This window comes from Merops nubicus, unplaced genomic scaffold, assembly GCF_000691845.1.
Source record: "Merops nubicus isolate BGI_N331 unplaced genomic scaffold, ASM69184v1 Scaffold35823, whole genome shotgun sequence".
Lineage (NCBI taxonomy): Eukaryota > Metazoa > Chordata > Aves > Coraciiformes > Meropidae > Merops > Merops nubicus.
The window spans coordinates 1-16,403 of record NW_008598844.1 but is presented as its reverse complement, the minus strand read 5'-3'; the positions used below and the strand labels follow the sequence as shown (position 1 = coordinate 16,403).

At 42.2% G+C, this 16,403-nt stretch overlaps 1 protein-coding gene across 1 annotated transcript; it reads left to right on the top strand.

The window, feature by feature from the left end:
• The first annotated feature begins 84 nt into the window (after positions 1–84).
• On the top strand, positions 85–15,479 carry THBS1 (thrombospondin 1). Its single transcript, XM_008937198.1, has 21 exons — positions 85–157; positions 790–1,367; positions 1,917–1,992; positions 2,223–2,419; positions 2,613–2,738; positions 4,237–4,330; positions 4,640–4,813; positions 5,195–5,371; positions 5,671–5,844; positions 6,016–6,143; positions 6,263–6,415; positions 6,938–7,156; positions 7,737–7,844; positions 8,206–8,365; positions 8,722–8,840; positions 10,410–10,644; positions 11,002–11,229; positions 11,375–11,646; positions 12,094–12,191; positions 12,300–12,439; positions 13,171–15,479. The coding sequence occupies exons 1-21, from the start codon at positions 85–87 to the stop codon at positions 13,176–13,178; spliced, it is 3,537 nt and encodes a 1,178-aa protein (XP_008935446.1). The 3' UTR covers positions 13,179–15,479.
• Positions 15,480–16,403: the final 924 nt, after the last annotated feature.

The window sequence follows — 16,403 nt, the reverse complement described above, 5'->3', positions numbered from 1 at the left end:
GGGCGGGAGGTGCTCGGTGCGACGGCAGCGCGGTGACCTTCTCCCTTGTGCCTGTCCCCAGGCTGGTACGGACGGACCTTTGCCATGGGGCCGACGCCTGCTGTGTTCTTCCTCCTCCTCCTGATGCTCGGCGCCTCGGAGGCCAAACGCACGGCAGGTAAGATCCGCTCTGGGCAGTCAGGGAAGGGGGAAAAACCCAAACGCTTCTCGATGTCTGCGTAGGCAGCTGAAACGGTGCTTGGCGGTGAAGAGCTTTCAATGAACAAAAACTTCTTAATCTGAGCATCAACTAGCTGGGAACAGGAAACTTGCTCTGGTATGGAATTTGTGTAACCTTCAGAAAGAGAAACAAAGAAAGCGTCTCCAGGAGTTGCGTGCGTAGCTCATCCACCTCTGCATGGGGCAGAGGAAAGGGGGAATGTGATGTAGGAACTGGCTGAAGAAGGACTGGGGCAGCAGGCTGCCCTCTGGACTTGCTGTCACCCGGGTGGACAAAGCAAGCTGCCTTTGATGCATCCTAGCATAGGAATATCGCATCTGGTGCCAGAAGGGCTGCTGCCTTTGTGTCAGCCAGCGGGTACCTGGCACTCCCGTGCCGACGGGCTCCTGCACCAGAACGCACACATGCTGCTGCAGAGCAGCTCCTGGTGGGACTGCTGTAAGAGCAGAGCTCCTGCCTGTGCTCTAGGGTGTACCGTGAGCCCGTGTGTTAAGCAAGCCTGGAAGGTAAGCACCTCCTCAGCCTCATCTTGTCCCTTGCTCATGATGCTTGGTCTGATCTCTCTGCAGAATCCAGGAGTGATGATAATAGCGTCTTCGATCTCTTTGAACTCATTGGCTTCCTTCGGAAGGGAGGCGGGCGCCGGGCACCCGGGGTGTACCTGGTGAAGGGACCAGAATCCTCCAGCCCTGCTTACCGCATTGAAGATGCCAGTCGCATGCCTGCTGTCCCTGACTCTAAGTTCCAAGACTTGTTAGATGCCATCCATGCTGAGAAGGGCTTTATCCTCCTGGCCACTCTCCGGCAAGCCAAGAAGAGTAGAGGCACACTGCTGTCTGTGGAGCAGAAAGATGGCTCTGGTCATGTCTTCAGTCTGGTGTCAAACGGCAAGGCAGGCACCCTGGACCTGAGCCTTTCTGGTGATGGCAAGCAGCAATTAGTGTCAGTAGAGGATGCCTTGCTAGCTACAGGACATTGGAAGAATATCACCCTGTTTGTGCAGGAGGACCGAGCTCAGCTCTATGTGGGCTGTGAGAAAATGGAGAATGCTGAACTGGACATCCCCATCCAAAACATCTTCACTAGGGACCTGGCCAGCAGTGCCAGGCTCCGTATTGCCAAAGGGGGAGTCAATGACAACTTCCAGGTAAGACTTAAGTTTTTTGCCTAGTTTTTTTCAGTCAACTGCCTTGAAGATGCATTAGCTGCTCAACCAGTCTAAATAGCTACAAAAACATGCATAACAAGGAGAAGGGGTTCCACCACTGACTAGTTTGTGTATGTCTGATGTGGACCATGTCTAAATCTACTGAACTTTAACAATGGAGTTTGGAGAGTGAAGCATTAGGCTGGCAGGGACAGAACCTTCTGCAGTAATAAGGCAGCACTGAAGATTCCAAACAGGTAGTTGTGGCTTCATTGCTCAGCTTCTTATACAAGATTCAGAAATTCATGGGTTTCTTCCTTCCTGCTTGGAGAGTTGCCAGATCCTTGCAGTCAAGGATGAGAATGTTAGGAAGCGGGGCCTGTTATCATTAAGGAAAGTAACACAACATGTTTCTCTCTGCCCTCTGTTTGTCACGAAGTTATTCTTCATGATCTTACATGACCTTAGGCACCTACAAGCTCTCTCCAAGCAAGCTGCCCTTTCCCTTGCAGTCACTTCAAGTAGCTGTAATTCTTCCTCTGCCCACAGGGACTGCTGCAGAATGTGCGGTTTGTGTTTGGAACAACTCTGGAAACTATCCTGAGGAACAAAGGCTGCTCCAGCTGTAAGTTTGCAATCCTCTGAATCCAATGACCTATTAAAAATAAGATTCCTCATTACATTAGGAAGACAAGTTGAAACAGAACTCAGAAGTATGCTGACATGCAAATCCACATTGCATAAGATTACACTTCTGCAGACACTCTAATGAACCTGGTGGCAGCTGTTTAGCAGGTGTTACCCTGGAACAATAAATACACTTGGTAGAAAATGTCTGTGTTTTTTGTCTCTTAGCCACTAGTGCAATCATTACTTTGGACAACCCCATCAATGGTTCCAGCCCGGCTATCCGCACTAATTACATCGGCCATAAAACAAAGGACATCCAAGCAGTCTGTGGCTTTTCCTGTGATGAACTAACCAACATGTTTGTGGAACTGCAAGGGCTCCGGTCCATGGTCACAACGCTTCAAGACAGAGTTCGCAAAGTGGTGAGTGTTGGTTAAACTCATGGTACCTTTCGTTACCTGGCACTTAGTGAATGAACTATAGCCTGCCTTTGAGACCCTGGATGAACAGTAGTAACTTTACTGGACTTCTGCAGAAAAGGATGTTCCCTGTATTAACTTCTGAAAAGTTTTCGTTCTGCTTCTCTCCCCTATGACCCTCCCCGTTCCTCCCAAGACTGAAGAAAATGAACTCATTGCAAAAGTGGTGCAGATCACTCCTGGAGTGTGCATTCACAATGGGATCCTGCACAAAAATAAAGAAGAGTGGACTATTGACAGCTGCACTGAATGTACCTGCCAGGTAAGATTCCTCACATTCATAAATCCTCTGTATATACACTCAGGAGCTGAAATTAACTAATATTTCTAAATGACGTTCCTTGTTAGAGTGATTCCTGCATAGACTATAATGCATATTGTAGTAGCTGGGAAATTACTTGGTTTTTCATCCTACTAGATCCCTGGTATAACAGCAGCTTTTGTACAGTGTTACAAGAGAAGTATTTTCTAAAATTACACAAAACCTAGTTCTGGTACAGCTGCTAACACACTCCTGGTTCCTTAATTTGAGGAATGTCTTTGTTCTTTACATAAGTCCATGAGTAAACTAAAAGTCAACATCAACAGAACAAATTTATAGTACTATAAGCTTTGTTCTCTGGAATACTTCAAATGCACCTTTTGTCCTCACTGAATCTACTGCTGTCTCAGGAGGAAAAGCTATTCTAGTACTCAAAGGTTCTTAGCAAACTTAAGTTTTCTTCTATGCCTCTGGCTGTTTCCTACTAGCAGTTACAGACTGTAAAGAACAGCAATCCCTTCCAGACTCCAGTTTAGCTGTCTAAACACCAGTATTGCCTAGCAAGGTATTTACACTTTGTGTTCTGCTTCTGTGGAATGCTGTAAAAGTACACCAAAATCTATAGCTTCAGAGTTTCTTTAAGCCCTTTCCTCCCTTTAAGTGGTTGTATACCTTAGCAAAAGTATCTTGAAGCAACAGCCTACCAAAGAGTGGGTTAAGTAGCTGTTTAGAAATTAAAGGCTATTTGTACATATGCAATCCAAGGCATCTCAAAGTTCTGCATCTGCTTCCATAGGTCTCTACCTCTTTTGTCTTGTAGTCACTAAACAATACTGACTTCTGCATTTGCCTCTTTCCTACCAGCCCTCTTAGTCTGTGTTAGCTCTAATTGCCTTTATGTGGCCATTTGATTGGGGAGATTAAAATAGTAATCATGAAAGCACTCTTCTGACTAAGCTGCTACCTTCAACAAACAAAACTACAGGCTGCCCTTTAGCTCTCATTCAGACTGGAGGTGGCCTGCTTGGCTTAAAGAACAAAGACCTCTAAGTATAAGTTATAGATTTCATGGCTCTTAAGCAGAGTCCACTAAACTCATTTTATCTTTACCATATAATCAGCTTAAATCTATATTAACTGAAAAGAAAGTTGGCTTCTTGTTCTTGTTTCATTCCCTTGAAGTCTGACCTTGTACTTTGGATATCATGTGATAGTCTTCTACTCTGGCCAGCATCTGATAGCTACTTTTGACCAACTCCTGCAAAACCAAAATACTTCTACTCTTGAATGAAAAATAATGGGTGAAAATTAGATGAAATTTGACTAAAAATACCTGGGATTACCCTTGGGTCGTATTGGCTCCAAAACCAAGAGTCTCTGCTTTAGATGTGCTATTGAGTCCTTCATTGCTGCAGGAAAGACCTCGTTATCATTTAACCAGGCTCCAGACACAGTTTATATTCCAGTTGCTTATTGCAGTTCTCACCATTCTCTATAGAACTCTGCCACTATCTGCCGGAAAGTGTCCTGCCCTCTCATGCCTTGTTCCAATGCCACCGTGCCTGACGGGGAGTGCTGCCCCCGATGCTGGCGTAAGTACCTCATCCCTTCACACTTCCATAGCAGCTGGACTCTAAAGTGTACCACAACAACGTTTAACCTTCCACCACTGAGATGGGTTGGCCTGATGCCTCTCTGAGGTTAATCACTTAGGTGATGCACGTGAGCACTGAAACATTTGAGTTCATGGCCTTGACCTTGTACACGAAAAGAAGATGCATGTGGCTTTTGAGGACAGTTACATCCTTTTTTTGTAAAGAGAGGGGTGGGAAAAAATACAATGGAAAAACACATACGTGGAGTCTTACTTAGGACTGTAACAGAGCTGAATCCCTCCGCAGCTAGCGACTACGCAGATGATGGATGGTCTCCTTGGTCTGAATGGACTTCATGTTCTGTCACCTGTGGGAATGGGATTCAGCAGAGAGGACGATCCTGTGACAGCCTCAACAACCGCTGCGAAGGGTCTTCTGTACAGACTCGGACTTGCCACCTCCAGGAGTGTGATAAGAGATGTAAGTACTTAATCTAATGACATTTGTAACAAAACAAGCTGCTTTTATTGGCTTAATGTGAACGGCAAAGATTACCACATAGCTCTCACTGGGATGGAGCATTGGCTTCTAGCTGTAAGGACTTGTATTTGGGTTAAGGGGAGCAGATAGTTAATGCAGTAAATGGGAATGTTTGGGCACTGCTTCCAGGACAACATTTGAGGCTAGTTTAGATATGCAATTTCTCAAGTGATAAAACAACTTGATTTGTGATGGTGCTGAGGCTGTCCAAGGTACGTGGAGTCTTTGGTACAGTTCTGGTAGCAGCTATGTCCCAGGTGCTGTGCAGCCAAAGCCTGTTCTTCAGAAACTCTATTAATAACAGACATCTCTCTCATGTAGTTAAACAGGATGGTGGCTGGAGTCACTGGTCGCCATGGTCATCATGTTCTGTCACTTGTGGCACGGGCATCATCACTAGAATTCGTCTCTGCAACTCTCCTGTACCACAGCTGAATGGCAAACCCTGTGAGGGTGAGGCAAGAGAAAACAAATCCTGCCAGAAAGATCCTTGCCCAAGTAAGTGTCCAGGTGGTAACTACTGCTTGGTAGCTTAAACAGCAAACTTCCTGAGTAGTTGCTATGTAATCTAACTGTAGTAATCTTCCCTTCCCTCTTGAAACTTAGAGGGGGAACTAGGTAAAACCTCACAGGTTAGTTTCAGATGAAACTAAACTGTCTTCTATAGCTCTTCCATCGAGTCTGTCAATTCTGTTGTTTGTCTGAACAAAGTCTGAAGTAGTCCTTAGATAGGCAGAGACTAGTTTTACCACTGAATTTAAAGCTATACATAATTTCTAACTCCTGTCTCCCTTTAGTTAATGGCAACTGGGGACCATGGTCTCCATGGGATGCTTGCACAGTTACATGTGGAGGAGGACTTCAAAAACGCAGCCGTCTCTGCAATAATCCTGAGCCTCAGTATGGTGGGAAGACCTGTGTAGGTGAAGCCCGAGGGACTCAGGTCTGCAACAAACAGGACTGTCCAATTGGTGAGTATTCCTTTTCCCGTAAATATCTGGAGATTGTGGACAATCTTGAAAATATTGATTTTAAAAACTGACATAAGGGCTAGAACTTTAAACTGGCATATCTGCCCAATACAGTACTGTAGCAGCATGGTGAGCATCCCTCATCTGACCACGTTCCCATTTGTTTCTCAGATGGGTGTCTGTCTAATCCCTGCTTTGCGGGAACTACATGTACCAGCTCCCCTGATGGTTCCTGGAAGTGTGGTGCCTGTCCTGCTGGCTACCATGGTGATGGTGTCCACTGCCAAGATATTGATGAGGTAGGAAAACTAGTGTTTGATCATTGGAAGGCAGTTAAAGAAAATAGGAGGGGAGAATAAAATCTTGGTGTTTTGTAATGCTAACTGTTGTTCTCTTATATCTCAAACTCATATTTTAGTGCAAAGAGGTTCCTGATGCCTGCTTTGTTTTCAATGGAGTGCACAGGTGTGAGAATACAGAACCTGGGTACAACTGTCTGCCTTGTCCACCACGTTTCACTGGGACACAGCCATTTGGTCGCAGTGTTGAGGATGCCATGGCTAACAAACAGGTACTGTCAACTTGAGAACTGTCCTGGGTTATGAAACCTCACAAAAGTTCCTAAACAACAGAAGGCCGCTATGCATTTCAGGGAAGAAAGACTTGGTGCATTTAATAAAACACCATCCTCTGTGATTCAGAACAGGAGGAGCATTAAGCAGTTTCTGATGAATACAAAATGAGTTTTAAAAACCATTCTCTTCCTCAGCCATGGAGGGTTGAAATGTTATGTATAATTTTAGGAGAGTAGTCAGCATTAACTTATGATCCAACAGTATGTGCCTTAGAGATATTTTAGTCCTTGGTTCCATTTAAAAACAAATAAGCTTTGAACAAGAAAAATAATTAGTGCTAAGACAGCTACTGGAGCTGGAGAGCAGAAGAAAGTAATGAAGGAGGATTTTATTTTTTTTTTTTTTTCTTGGATTGGAGGATCTCTGATCAAAATAAGTATGTATTATATGAATCTCTGGGGGAAAATGAGTGATAAAAAGATGCTTCTGGTAAATTTAATTTCTCTATGGTGTTCTAGGTCTGCAAGCCACGTAATCCATGCACAGATGGAACACATGACTGCAACAAGAATGCCAAATGCAATTACCTTGGCCACTTCAGTGACCCCATGTATCGCTGTGAATGTAAACCAGGCTATGCTGGCAATGGCATCATCTGTGGAGAAGACACTGACTTGGATGGATGGCCAAATGAGAACCTTGTTTGTGTTGCCAATGCCACTTACCACTGTAAAAAAGTAGGTTTATCCTGTTTATAACAGCCTGTTTATCTGAGAAATGCATTAAGTATGTTGGGTTTGAAGTATAAAACAAGTCTCTACTTAGCTAGAGCTGTTAAGCTATGCTCTCTGCAAATAAAACTGGTAAAATACCCCTCTCTGTAGGGAGACCATCAAGATATTGCTAGGAGGCTCTTGCTGTTGCTTTAGGTATTCCTACAATATAGGAAAAAATGAAGCCTGACACAATTGTAATGTTTGTTTCAAATCTTCCAGGAAGACTCTGGTTTAGGCTATACCTATATAGGCTTTGTTCTGAAACATCTATCTTCAGGGGAAGAAAAAGAGGGTAAAAACTGTCAAAAGCAGCCAAATCTCTTTTTAAAAAAAACATTTTAACTATGGCTAAGACTTACCCTCTTAGTAATGACTAGCTGAAATTCAGATAATTACAGCAAGATAACACCTACCTCATTGAGGTGATTTGTTTGGGATTTTTTGTTGGGTTTTCTTTTCCCCTAATGATTACATCTTACCTGCTAAAATCTCTTGTGTTGATTCCTGGCATGATTACATCTGTGTACTTTCTCCTTTGTAGGATAACTGCCCTAATCTGCCCAACTCTGGGCAGGAAGACTATGATAAGGATGGGATTGGTGATGCCTGTGACAATGATGATGACGATGACAGTATTCCTGATGACCGGGTAAGCCAACACCAAAGAACAGCCTTTGAGGATGTAGCTCTCCCACTCCCCTTGCTAAGGCTGGGGTCTAGCTTCTGACCTTCATCCTGAGAGGACCATAGTAAATTGCTGGCACTGACAGTGATCCTAGAAACCTTTAGATATGCATAACTATGCAGAAAAACTTTCTGCAGCTGGTTGAGCTTTGGAAGTGAATCTACTCCTGCAAGCAATGGGGTGTTTTGAGATGGAAGCATTCCAGTTTTAACCGTTTCCCTGCCCTTTGCTTCTCCTTTCATATAGTGGTACATGTAAAAGCAGAACCTAGTTAAAACTTTCATAGGATTCTTTTTAAAGCTTGACTTCCTTCTTGCTCTTGCAGGACAACTGCCCATTCATCTACAACCCCCAGCAGTATGACTATGACCGAGATGATGTTGGTGACCGCTGTGATAACTGCCCCTACAATCACAACCCTGATCAAACCGACACTGACAACAATGGAGAAGGAGATGCATGTGCAGTGGACATTGATGGAGATGGTAGGTGGCCTCTAATCACTTCTTTGTTTTCTAATAACAGATTGATCAAACATACCCATTGTGCCACTGATTTACTACCAGAATTTCATCCCTGAATACACAGAAGTGCTCTGGTGGTTTCAGGACATAGACTACTGAAGTAATGTTTATAGCTAATGGAAATTTTGCTTTGAAATTGTCTTCACACGGTTAAATTCTAGCTCTAATCTGTGGCAGAGCTAGCAATGAATCAAGTTTCAAAGCTTTCAGATGCTGCTAAAACTTTACAAAATATATCAAGAAGTGCATGGTGGCTTTATACACTCCTTTGCAGAACTTAGATGTCTGACTTTAATGAACTCTCCTTAACTTTGCAGGGGTCCTTAATGAAAGGGATAACTGCCAATATGTCTACAATGTAGACCAGAGGGATACAGACTTGGATGGTGTTGGAGATCAGTGTGATAACTGTCCATTAGAACACAATCCTGACCAGGTAGGGGATTTGCACTATATAAATAGAAGGCTGGTATTATTAAAAATACGGTGTGTTGTAGTAAATACTTGAACGACAGATCGCAGCTTAAGTTTGACTTGTAACAAATTCATTTGCCAAATGGAGACTCCCTCAAATAACATGCCCTCACACTGCAAACAACTGCCAGGTTATCTTCTGAAAAGTAACTCTACTGAAGCTCTGAGACTACTTTGTGTACTTGACTCCTGAAGGTTTCTTAGGTTTGCCATTTGTAGTGATTCTCATAGAGAGGACAGGAAATTCCTTGGAGCATTGCAAGAAAAGAGAGGTAGGCAGGAGCTAACTGTGCTCTAGTGCAGTGTCCACTTAAACACAAAATTGCTCTTTACTCTTGTCCTTCAGTTCAAAACAGCTGCATTTCAAAAAGTACCTTTTCTACCGGTAAGCTGAAGGCAGCATAGGTTGCTTTTCTCTAATGAAAGTGTATTTTGACGCTTCAGAAATTCCCCTTCATAAAAATCTGGGGGATCCTGCCTCTCACACACTTTACTGGTTTAAAAACACTTGAAGGCAGAAGTGATAAAGCCTGTGCCATCCTGTCAAGTAAAATAGCTTCAGGGACATAACTGGAATGCTTGAAGAGTTGGAAAAGCTGTTGCAAATCAGTGGAATCCAGTGTAATATGGTCATGTAGCCTACAAGTGGTGTTACTTGAAGGATTTAAACAGATAACATAAAACTTCTTAGTCTTTGTTGCTTGCTTTAATAGTTCCCCACTTGAGGGTGGAAAGTGCCTGAGGATCATTTCAGGCAATATTTCTTGTAACACTTTGAAATCTTAATATAAGACTAAAGTTTTAAAAGCAGATGTACTAGATTTCAGGCAGCAGAATCAGTAGCTGTTTGAGCTGTGTGGTAGGCCTGCTGTCTACACCAACATGGGGTCATCCACCAATGTTAACAAGATGACTAGACTAAAGCTTGATGCAGCCTCAGGGATGACTGGATTGTTTTTCTTATTTCAGAAGCCACGTAAATGACTGGCTAACATATGTGATCAGCAAGCACAGCAGTTCATGCAGCCTTTGACTGCTAAGGGAATAACTGTCTTGACTGAGTCAAGGAACATGAAGGGTATTATAGGCTTTTATGATAAAGTTATGGTGTGGAAGCTGTAAAACTAAGACTTGGTAGACTGTCTTAATGTTACGGTTTTTACTGGCCAGGTACAGAGTAGTCCTGCCCTTATCTGGCCCTTGGAACCAGGATGCTGCCAGAGAAGGTGGGAAGTGAAGCACCCTATGTCCAGTATGGTAGACTAGTGACAGAAGAGAAAAAAGCTGATGTCCACACTGCTTTCTGCTGCTCTGGATTCAAATTAAAACCAGGGCAACACTAAAGCACCCTAAAAGCAGTTAGCACAGGCAACTTTAAGGAAGTGTGTATTAATCCTAACACCTCACTACATCCACCCTAGCTTTTGCTAAATAAGCAGAAATCCCAATTAATTCTAGCTATCAAGACTCCTATTTCAGCCTTTTTCTAAGTGCCTTTTCCAAAATATTTTTTCTTTTGTTCCTTTTTTAGGAAGATACTGATTCTGACCGCATAGGTGATCAGTGTGACAACAACCAGGACATAGATGAAGATGGCCATCAAAATAATCTTGATAACTGCCCCTATGTGCCCAATGCTAATCAAGCTGACCATGACAAGGATGGAAAAGGTGACGCCTGTGACCATGATGATGACAACGATGGTATCCCTGATGACAAAGATAACTGCAGATTGGTTGCCAACCCAGATCAGGCTGATTCTGATGGTAAGATGACCAGTATCATAGTAACATTTTAAGAGTATCTTCCAATAGCTTGCTGCTATTTAGGCTTGGACAAAACTTCTAAATAACAAAGAGGTAGAATGTCTGTACTGTTGCTATAGTGCTCCTCAGGAGGATGAAAAAATGTAAAAATGACCACATATCCAACTTACTCCTAAGGTGCTATCAGGCTGGAATGAAAAGGCATTTAAACAGTAGCTCTTGTAGCTTCTTTAGCGTCTCTGCCAGTAGTACCTGGGCAGTCAGAGATCTGCAGTTAGAGTTGAAATCTTAAGTTGTCAGATTTGAAAGCAACTCAACAATAGTGAATAGAATTGTGAAACTACTTGTGTCCTTCAGGTGATGGACGTGGAGATGCTTGCAAAGATGACTTTGACCAAGACAGTGTGCCAGACATTGATGATATCTGCCCTGAAAATGTGGAGATCAGTGAAACTGATTTCCGAAGATTCCAGATGATTCCCCTGGATCCCAAAGGAACATCCCAAAATGATCCAAACTGGGTTGTTCGCCACCAGGGTAAAGAACTGGTTCAGACAGTCAACTGTGACCCTGGCCTGGCAGTCGGTAAGAGGAAAATTTTAACTCTTAACAGGCATTACACTGTTTTTTGCTTGGGGATGGGGGAGGAGGTGAATCTGAGAAACCATTAGGAAGTTTAAGAATCACAACAGAATAGTGCCTAAAACTTCCTCTTTTAATGCCCCCATAGGTTTTGATGAATTCAATGCTGTGGACTTCAGTGGCACCTTCTTCATCAATACAGAAAGGGATGATGATTATGCTGGCTTTGTATTTGGCTACCAATCTAGCAGTCGTTTCTATGTTGTCATGTGGAAGCAGATCACCCAGTCTTACTGGGACTCCACACCAACCAAAGCTCAAGGCTACTCGGGTCTCTCCATTAAAGTTGTGAATTCTACCACTGGTCCAGGAGAACACCTTCGCAATGCTCTGTGGCACACGGGAAATACTCCTGGCCAGGTAAGAGTGGCACTTTTACAGCCTTCTCTTCCACACTGTAAGGCAGGCTGTTCTTCCAACACGATAGGCACTTACAGGGGGCCTGTACATGCTGATCAGAATGGCATAGTCTTCTTGGCAAAAAACAGTAACTTTGTAATCATCCCCAGCCATGCAAAATACTGTATAAAAATGAACAGGACTGCATGCTGCAGGCAGACTTTCTAGCAGCAGTGAATCAATTGTTTCTGGAGTTGTGGAGGAGTTTTCTAGTTTTCAAGTTACATGTTGAAAAGTAAATTCTGTGGTATGTGTAAATGTGGCTGATTTCAGAAGACCCCATTACAGGGCCTAATGACTGACTTTCAGTCTTTACTATGCTTAATGATGATCAGCAAGGTCTTCAGGTCAAAATAATAGCTGTGTTGTCTCAGGCCTTTGGTTAATAAAAAGCCTATTCTTTGGCAGGTGAGAACTTTGTGGCATGACCCTCGTCACATAGGCTGGAAAGACTTCACTGCATACAGATGGCGTCTCAGCCACAGACCAAAGACTGGCTACATCAGGTGAGCATATTCCTCTCATCTAAGTGATTATTGCAAAGGAAATGGACGTCTGTAAAGATGGACCTAACAGAAGCTGTCAGAGATGGCTGACTTGTTCTCTCTTTGTAGGGTTGTAATGTATGAAGGGAAGAAAATCATGGCAGACTCAGGACCAATCTATGATAAAACCTATGCTGGTGGTCGGCTAGGATTATTTGTCTTCTCTCAAGAAATGGTGTTCTTCTCAGATCTTAAATATGAATGCAGAGGTAAGGAAGACATTGGACTTAAGAGGTCCTATATAAATGAATTGGTTAAACAAAGCTGCTCTCAAGAAAACAATTGAATTAACAGAATACGAGCTAAGAGAGCAAGTTCACCTGTGATCTTTTATGGCTCAATCTCAAGCAAGTTCTGCAGGATACAGAAACAGGATAGCTTGATAAAATCTTCAGAGTTAAAATGTATAACATCTAAGTATACTTCTAGCCTGTTATTTCAGTATCAGAAATCCATGTTAAGTTCAAGGTATCTTGAATCATGGATTGATATCTTGATATCTTGAATATCAAGATTCATATTGATATCTTGAATTCATATCTTGAATCTCCTTTAAAATGCTGACTAGAATAAATCAACACAGCTGACAAAGTCCAAGGTGAAAATACAAATATGGACATTAACAAGCTAGAGTAGCATCTGACATGTACAAAACTGACTTGCTTAAAAGCAAGCAAAGCAGAGGGTGGTCCACATAGTGTACTCCTACAGTTCAGTGAAGGTAAGTGTGTATGACTAGTTCTAGGTGCCCTAAGTGACTTAAATTGTGACTTCATCATGTCATGGTTACATAGAATGGACTGAAGTTGAACTCCAAAAAGCAGTGAAGCACTTGCAGTTTTCTTTACCAATATGTTCTTTACGAATGTCTCTAGGGATTAATGTCATAGACATGACAATGAAAAATACACTGAAATATTTAAATCTTTTTTTTCCACAGATCCATAATCACAAGGTTATGGGATCCAGAGACTATTTAAAAATGCTGGTATTGCACCTTCTGAAACGTTTAGCCTTACAAATCCTGGGACCATTATATAATTCCTTCCTTTCTTCTTTCTGTGTAAATGTGGACTCAAAACACATGATCTGCCTCAAGAGAATGCTTTTGAGAGACTGAAAGTGAGAATATACTTGCTATCTGACCTCTGCTGAAGTGGAAGGAAAGAAACTTGTCTTGCAAATGAGAATTGTCTTTGCAGAACAAGCACACTTCTTTCAGTAGGAAAGACATTTGTTTGCTGTTTATCACAGTGCAGTGTCACTGCCTCTCTAACTGGAGGTCCCATGGAGTAGCATTTTGTAAAAAGAACATCTTTGGATGTGCTGTGGACTACTTAAAACTGAAGACCTTTCATTGTGTGGGGAAAAGGGGGTTTTGGGTGGGAGGGTGAACTCCTAAGTCTTTCTTTATGGGGGAGAGGGATATTGTTAACAAGGGCTGTGCTACCTTGGTTTACATCCCTTTAACATGGAGAAATGATTGTTTTATGTCATATCTTTCAGAAGAAAACACAGACTTTTACTCTGTGGTGAGATAGATCAGCTGCTCTGTTGCACAGGACAAAACAGATATCCTAAAACTGATTTGCATGGTGGGAGGGGAAGGAGGATAAAAACTGGCACACTGGATTACACCAGCTTTGGGAGAACTGGGATTTACAATTAGATTCTGTTTTTTCCTGATTAGATGCAGATCTTTACCTTTTAAATGTTTTCTTTCAGATATGGTGCCACAAAGCACCACCATCTCAGTTAGCACTGTGCTCTCCTTCAGGAAACTGGCACGTGCTTCACTTTTTATGGTTAAAAAGGCACAAAAATAATAGTAATGAAAACATTCCTTTTCTACATGCCATAGATGCTTTAAACCCCTCACTCCTTTGGAATGGAGGGGAAGGGGCCTGTAGATAAAATACTGAAATTGCAAAATATTTATTTTTACCTATTCTTGATGTTAAAAATACTGAGGGCTTATTGATGAAAACAACAAGAAATGCGTCAAGACTATCCACCTAATCATTGTTACAAGTCTTCATTGACTGTAAGATTGTAAATACAGATTATTTATTAACTCTGTTCTATATTGAAACTGGGGGCGGGGGGGAACCTGGTCTGGAGCAGACAATGGTGATGTATGTGTTACAAAGAACAATCTTCCCATAAAGGCTTTGAGGTGCAGGGAAAAGTGGCAGAGTGGGGAATGGGATGTTTTTCTCAGTCGGAGTTCAACGTTGTTGGCTTTTCCTTTCTTTGTGCAAAGCAGTTGGTGCCTGGCAGACAACTGTGGTGCAGTGTTAAAGCACAAGTCCCTTTAGATGGTGGCAGTTCCTGTCTCACCCATAGTGCTAGGGGTGAGAGAATGCCATTTACCACCATTTAGTCTGCAGTGCTTGGCCTCTGGTCAGTGGGCTGACAAGAAAGCAGAATACCTGCCCTGAGGAGACTGTGGAGAGGGGCACAATGGCTGCAGTGGGGAACCATTCAAATTGGCTGTTTGTGCTGTGCACACTATTGTAACTAGCAGTGTGCAGCTACAAAAGAAGGAATTCTCATAGATCAGACAGAACTTCAGGAGCTCCTGGCAAAAGAGGGAGGGGCTTCATGCACACTAAAAGACTGTTTTCCCCAGCAGAAGGGGCAGCATCCTTACACCTACAATATTTCCTTGCCTCTTCAAAAAAAGGAAAAGAAATGAACACAGTGAAAGTTTTACATACAAATATTACCTCATTGTTGTGTGACTGAGAAAAACCTTTGAATTAAGCAGAGTTCAAATGTCTAACAAACTTTAAAGCTACTGTAGTACTAAAACATTAATGCTGTACATAGTCAAAATTTCTTTACAGAAAATGTATTCCCAGTAAGGAAATGGCATTGGAAAAAAAATGTCAAATACAATTTCTAATGTTGTGTTATATTTTTTTCCTGTCATCTTGTATACTATTGCTTGTATTTTTATAAATTATTTTTCTCATTGCCATTGTAATAGTCAATCACATAATTGTGTAGATACGCTATTTAAATAATTTATCGTGAAATGCTACCTGTAGAGTTAGTATTTCTATTTTTATAAAACATTTGCACACTGAAGATTTTTTGCTTCCCTTCTCCTGATGTTTTTGCTAGCATTTTCTATGAACATGCTTTTTTTGTAAACATTTTTAACCATTTTTCATTTTTAATTTGTACAATAAAGCTTCTTGCATACAACGAACAATAAACCAACAAGGACATTTATATTTACACCTCTGTGCTCTAGTTTTATTCATGTTTTGTAATACTTCTGGGGCTCACTGATGTCAAATTTGGATGCAAATGAAGACGTGAGTAACATCTCTGCAGTGTTTGTTAAAACTGTGATGAGGGGATGCACCTCAGCTTTCACTCCAGGTATAACAGCTTGCCCACCTGCAGGCACTTCTGGAGCTGGCACATTTGATTCTGAATGTTTCACTGAAGACTTCTGTAAGCATGGATACAGTCCTTCGTGCAGCCAGAAGGCAAAAACACTCTCTGAGGGATTTCAGTAATCCCCAGCCAGGCCTATTCCCCTATTTCTTTCTTTCATGTGAAAAGAGGCAGGGTGATGGCTGTCTGCAGGGGCAGATGACTATCTGGCACTATCTCTTCTAGACTGAGACTGCTAGCAGGATCAAAAAGCTGATGATGTGGCACTGTATCAACTGCTGGAACAGGCTGCTAAAAATAGCAGCAGTTCAGACTCATTGCTCAGTCCTTACTTACAGCAGCAGTTTGTCTCATGAGCCCTTTAGCAAAGCCAGGTGCTGTATTAGGAGTGCTACACAGCCACATGAGAAGTGTATTTAGGGGGTCCTGCAGGTATACAAAAATAAACTTTACATCTCCTTTTCTTGAAGACAAAGAGTCCTGTTCCAGGAAATTTCTTCCTGTTTTTTGTTGCTAAACTTCTGAGGACAGTCCTGTACCTTTTATTTTATCCTACTGAGAACAAGGAAAAAAGACAATGAATAACTGACCTGTTACCTTAAAAATACGAGTGTAAAAATATAGTGCTGTATTTCTGCCTTTGCCAGTTCCAGGAATGTCTGCTTCACTTGCCTGGAGTAAAACATAGTAGTCTCTTGTGGGAGTGTGCTCTTTAACCAACTGAATCTTATCTGGACCTCACAGAATCATAGAATCCTTTAG

Excerpts from the sequence above, each read along its gene's own strand:
- THBS1 (XM_008937198.1), top strand. The coding sequence starts at position 85 with ATGGGGCCGACGCCTGCTGTGTTCTTCCTCCTCCTCCTGATGCTCGGC. Across the intron at positions 6,144-6,262 it reads ACTGCCAAGATATTGATGAG|TGCAAAGAGGTTCCTGATGC; the intron begins GTAGGAAAACTA and ends CTCATATTTTAG. Across the intron at positions 8,366-8,721 it reads AGTGGACATTGATGGAGATG|GGGTCCTTAATGAAAGGGAT; the intron begins GTAGGTGGCCTC and ends TTAACTTTGCAG.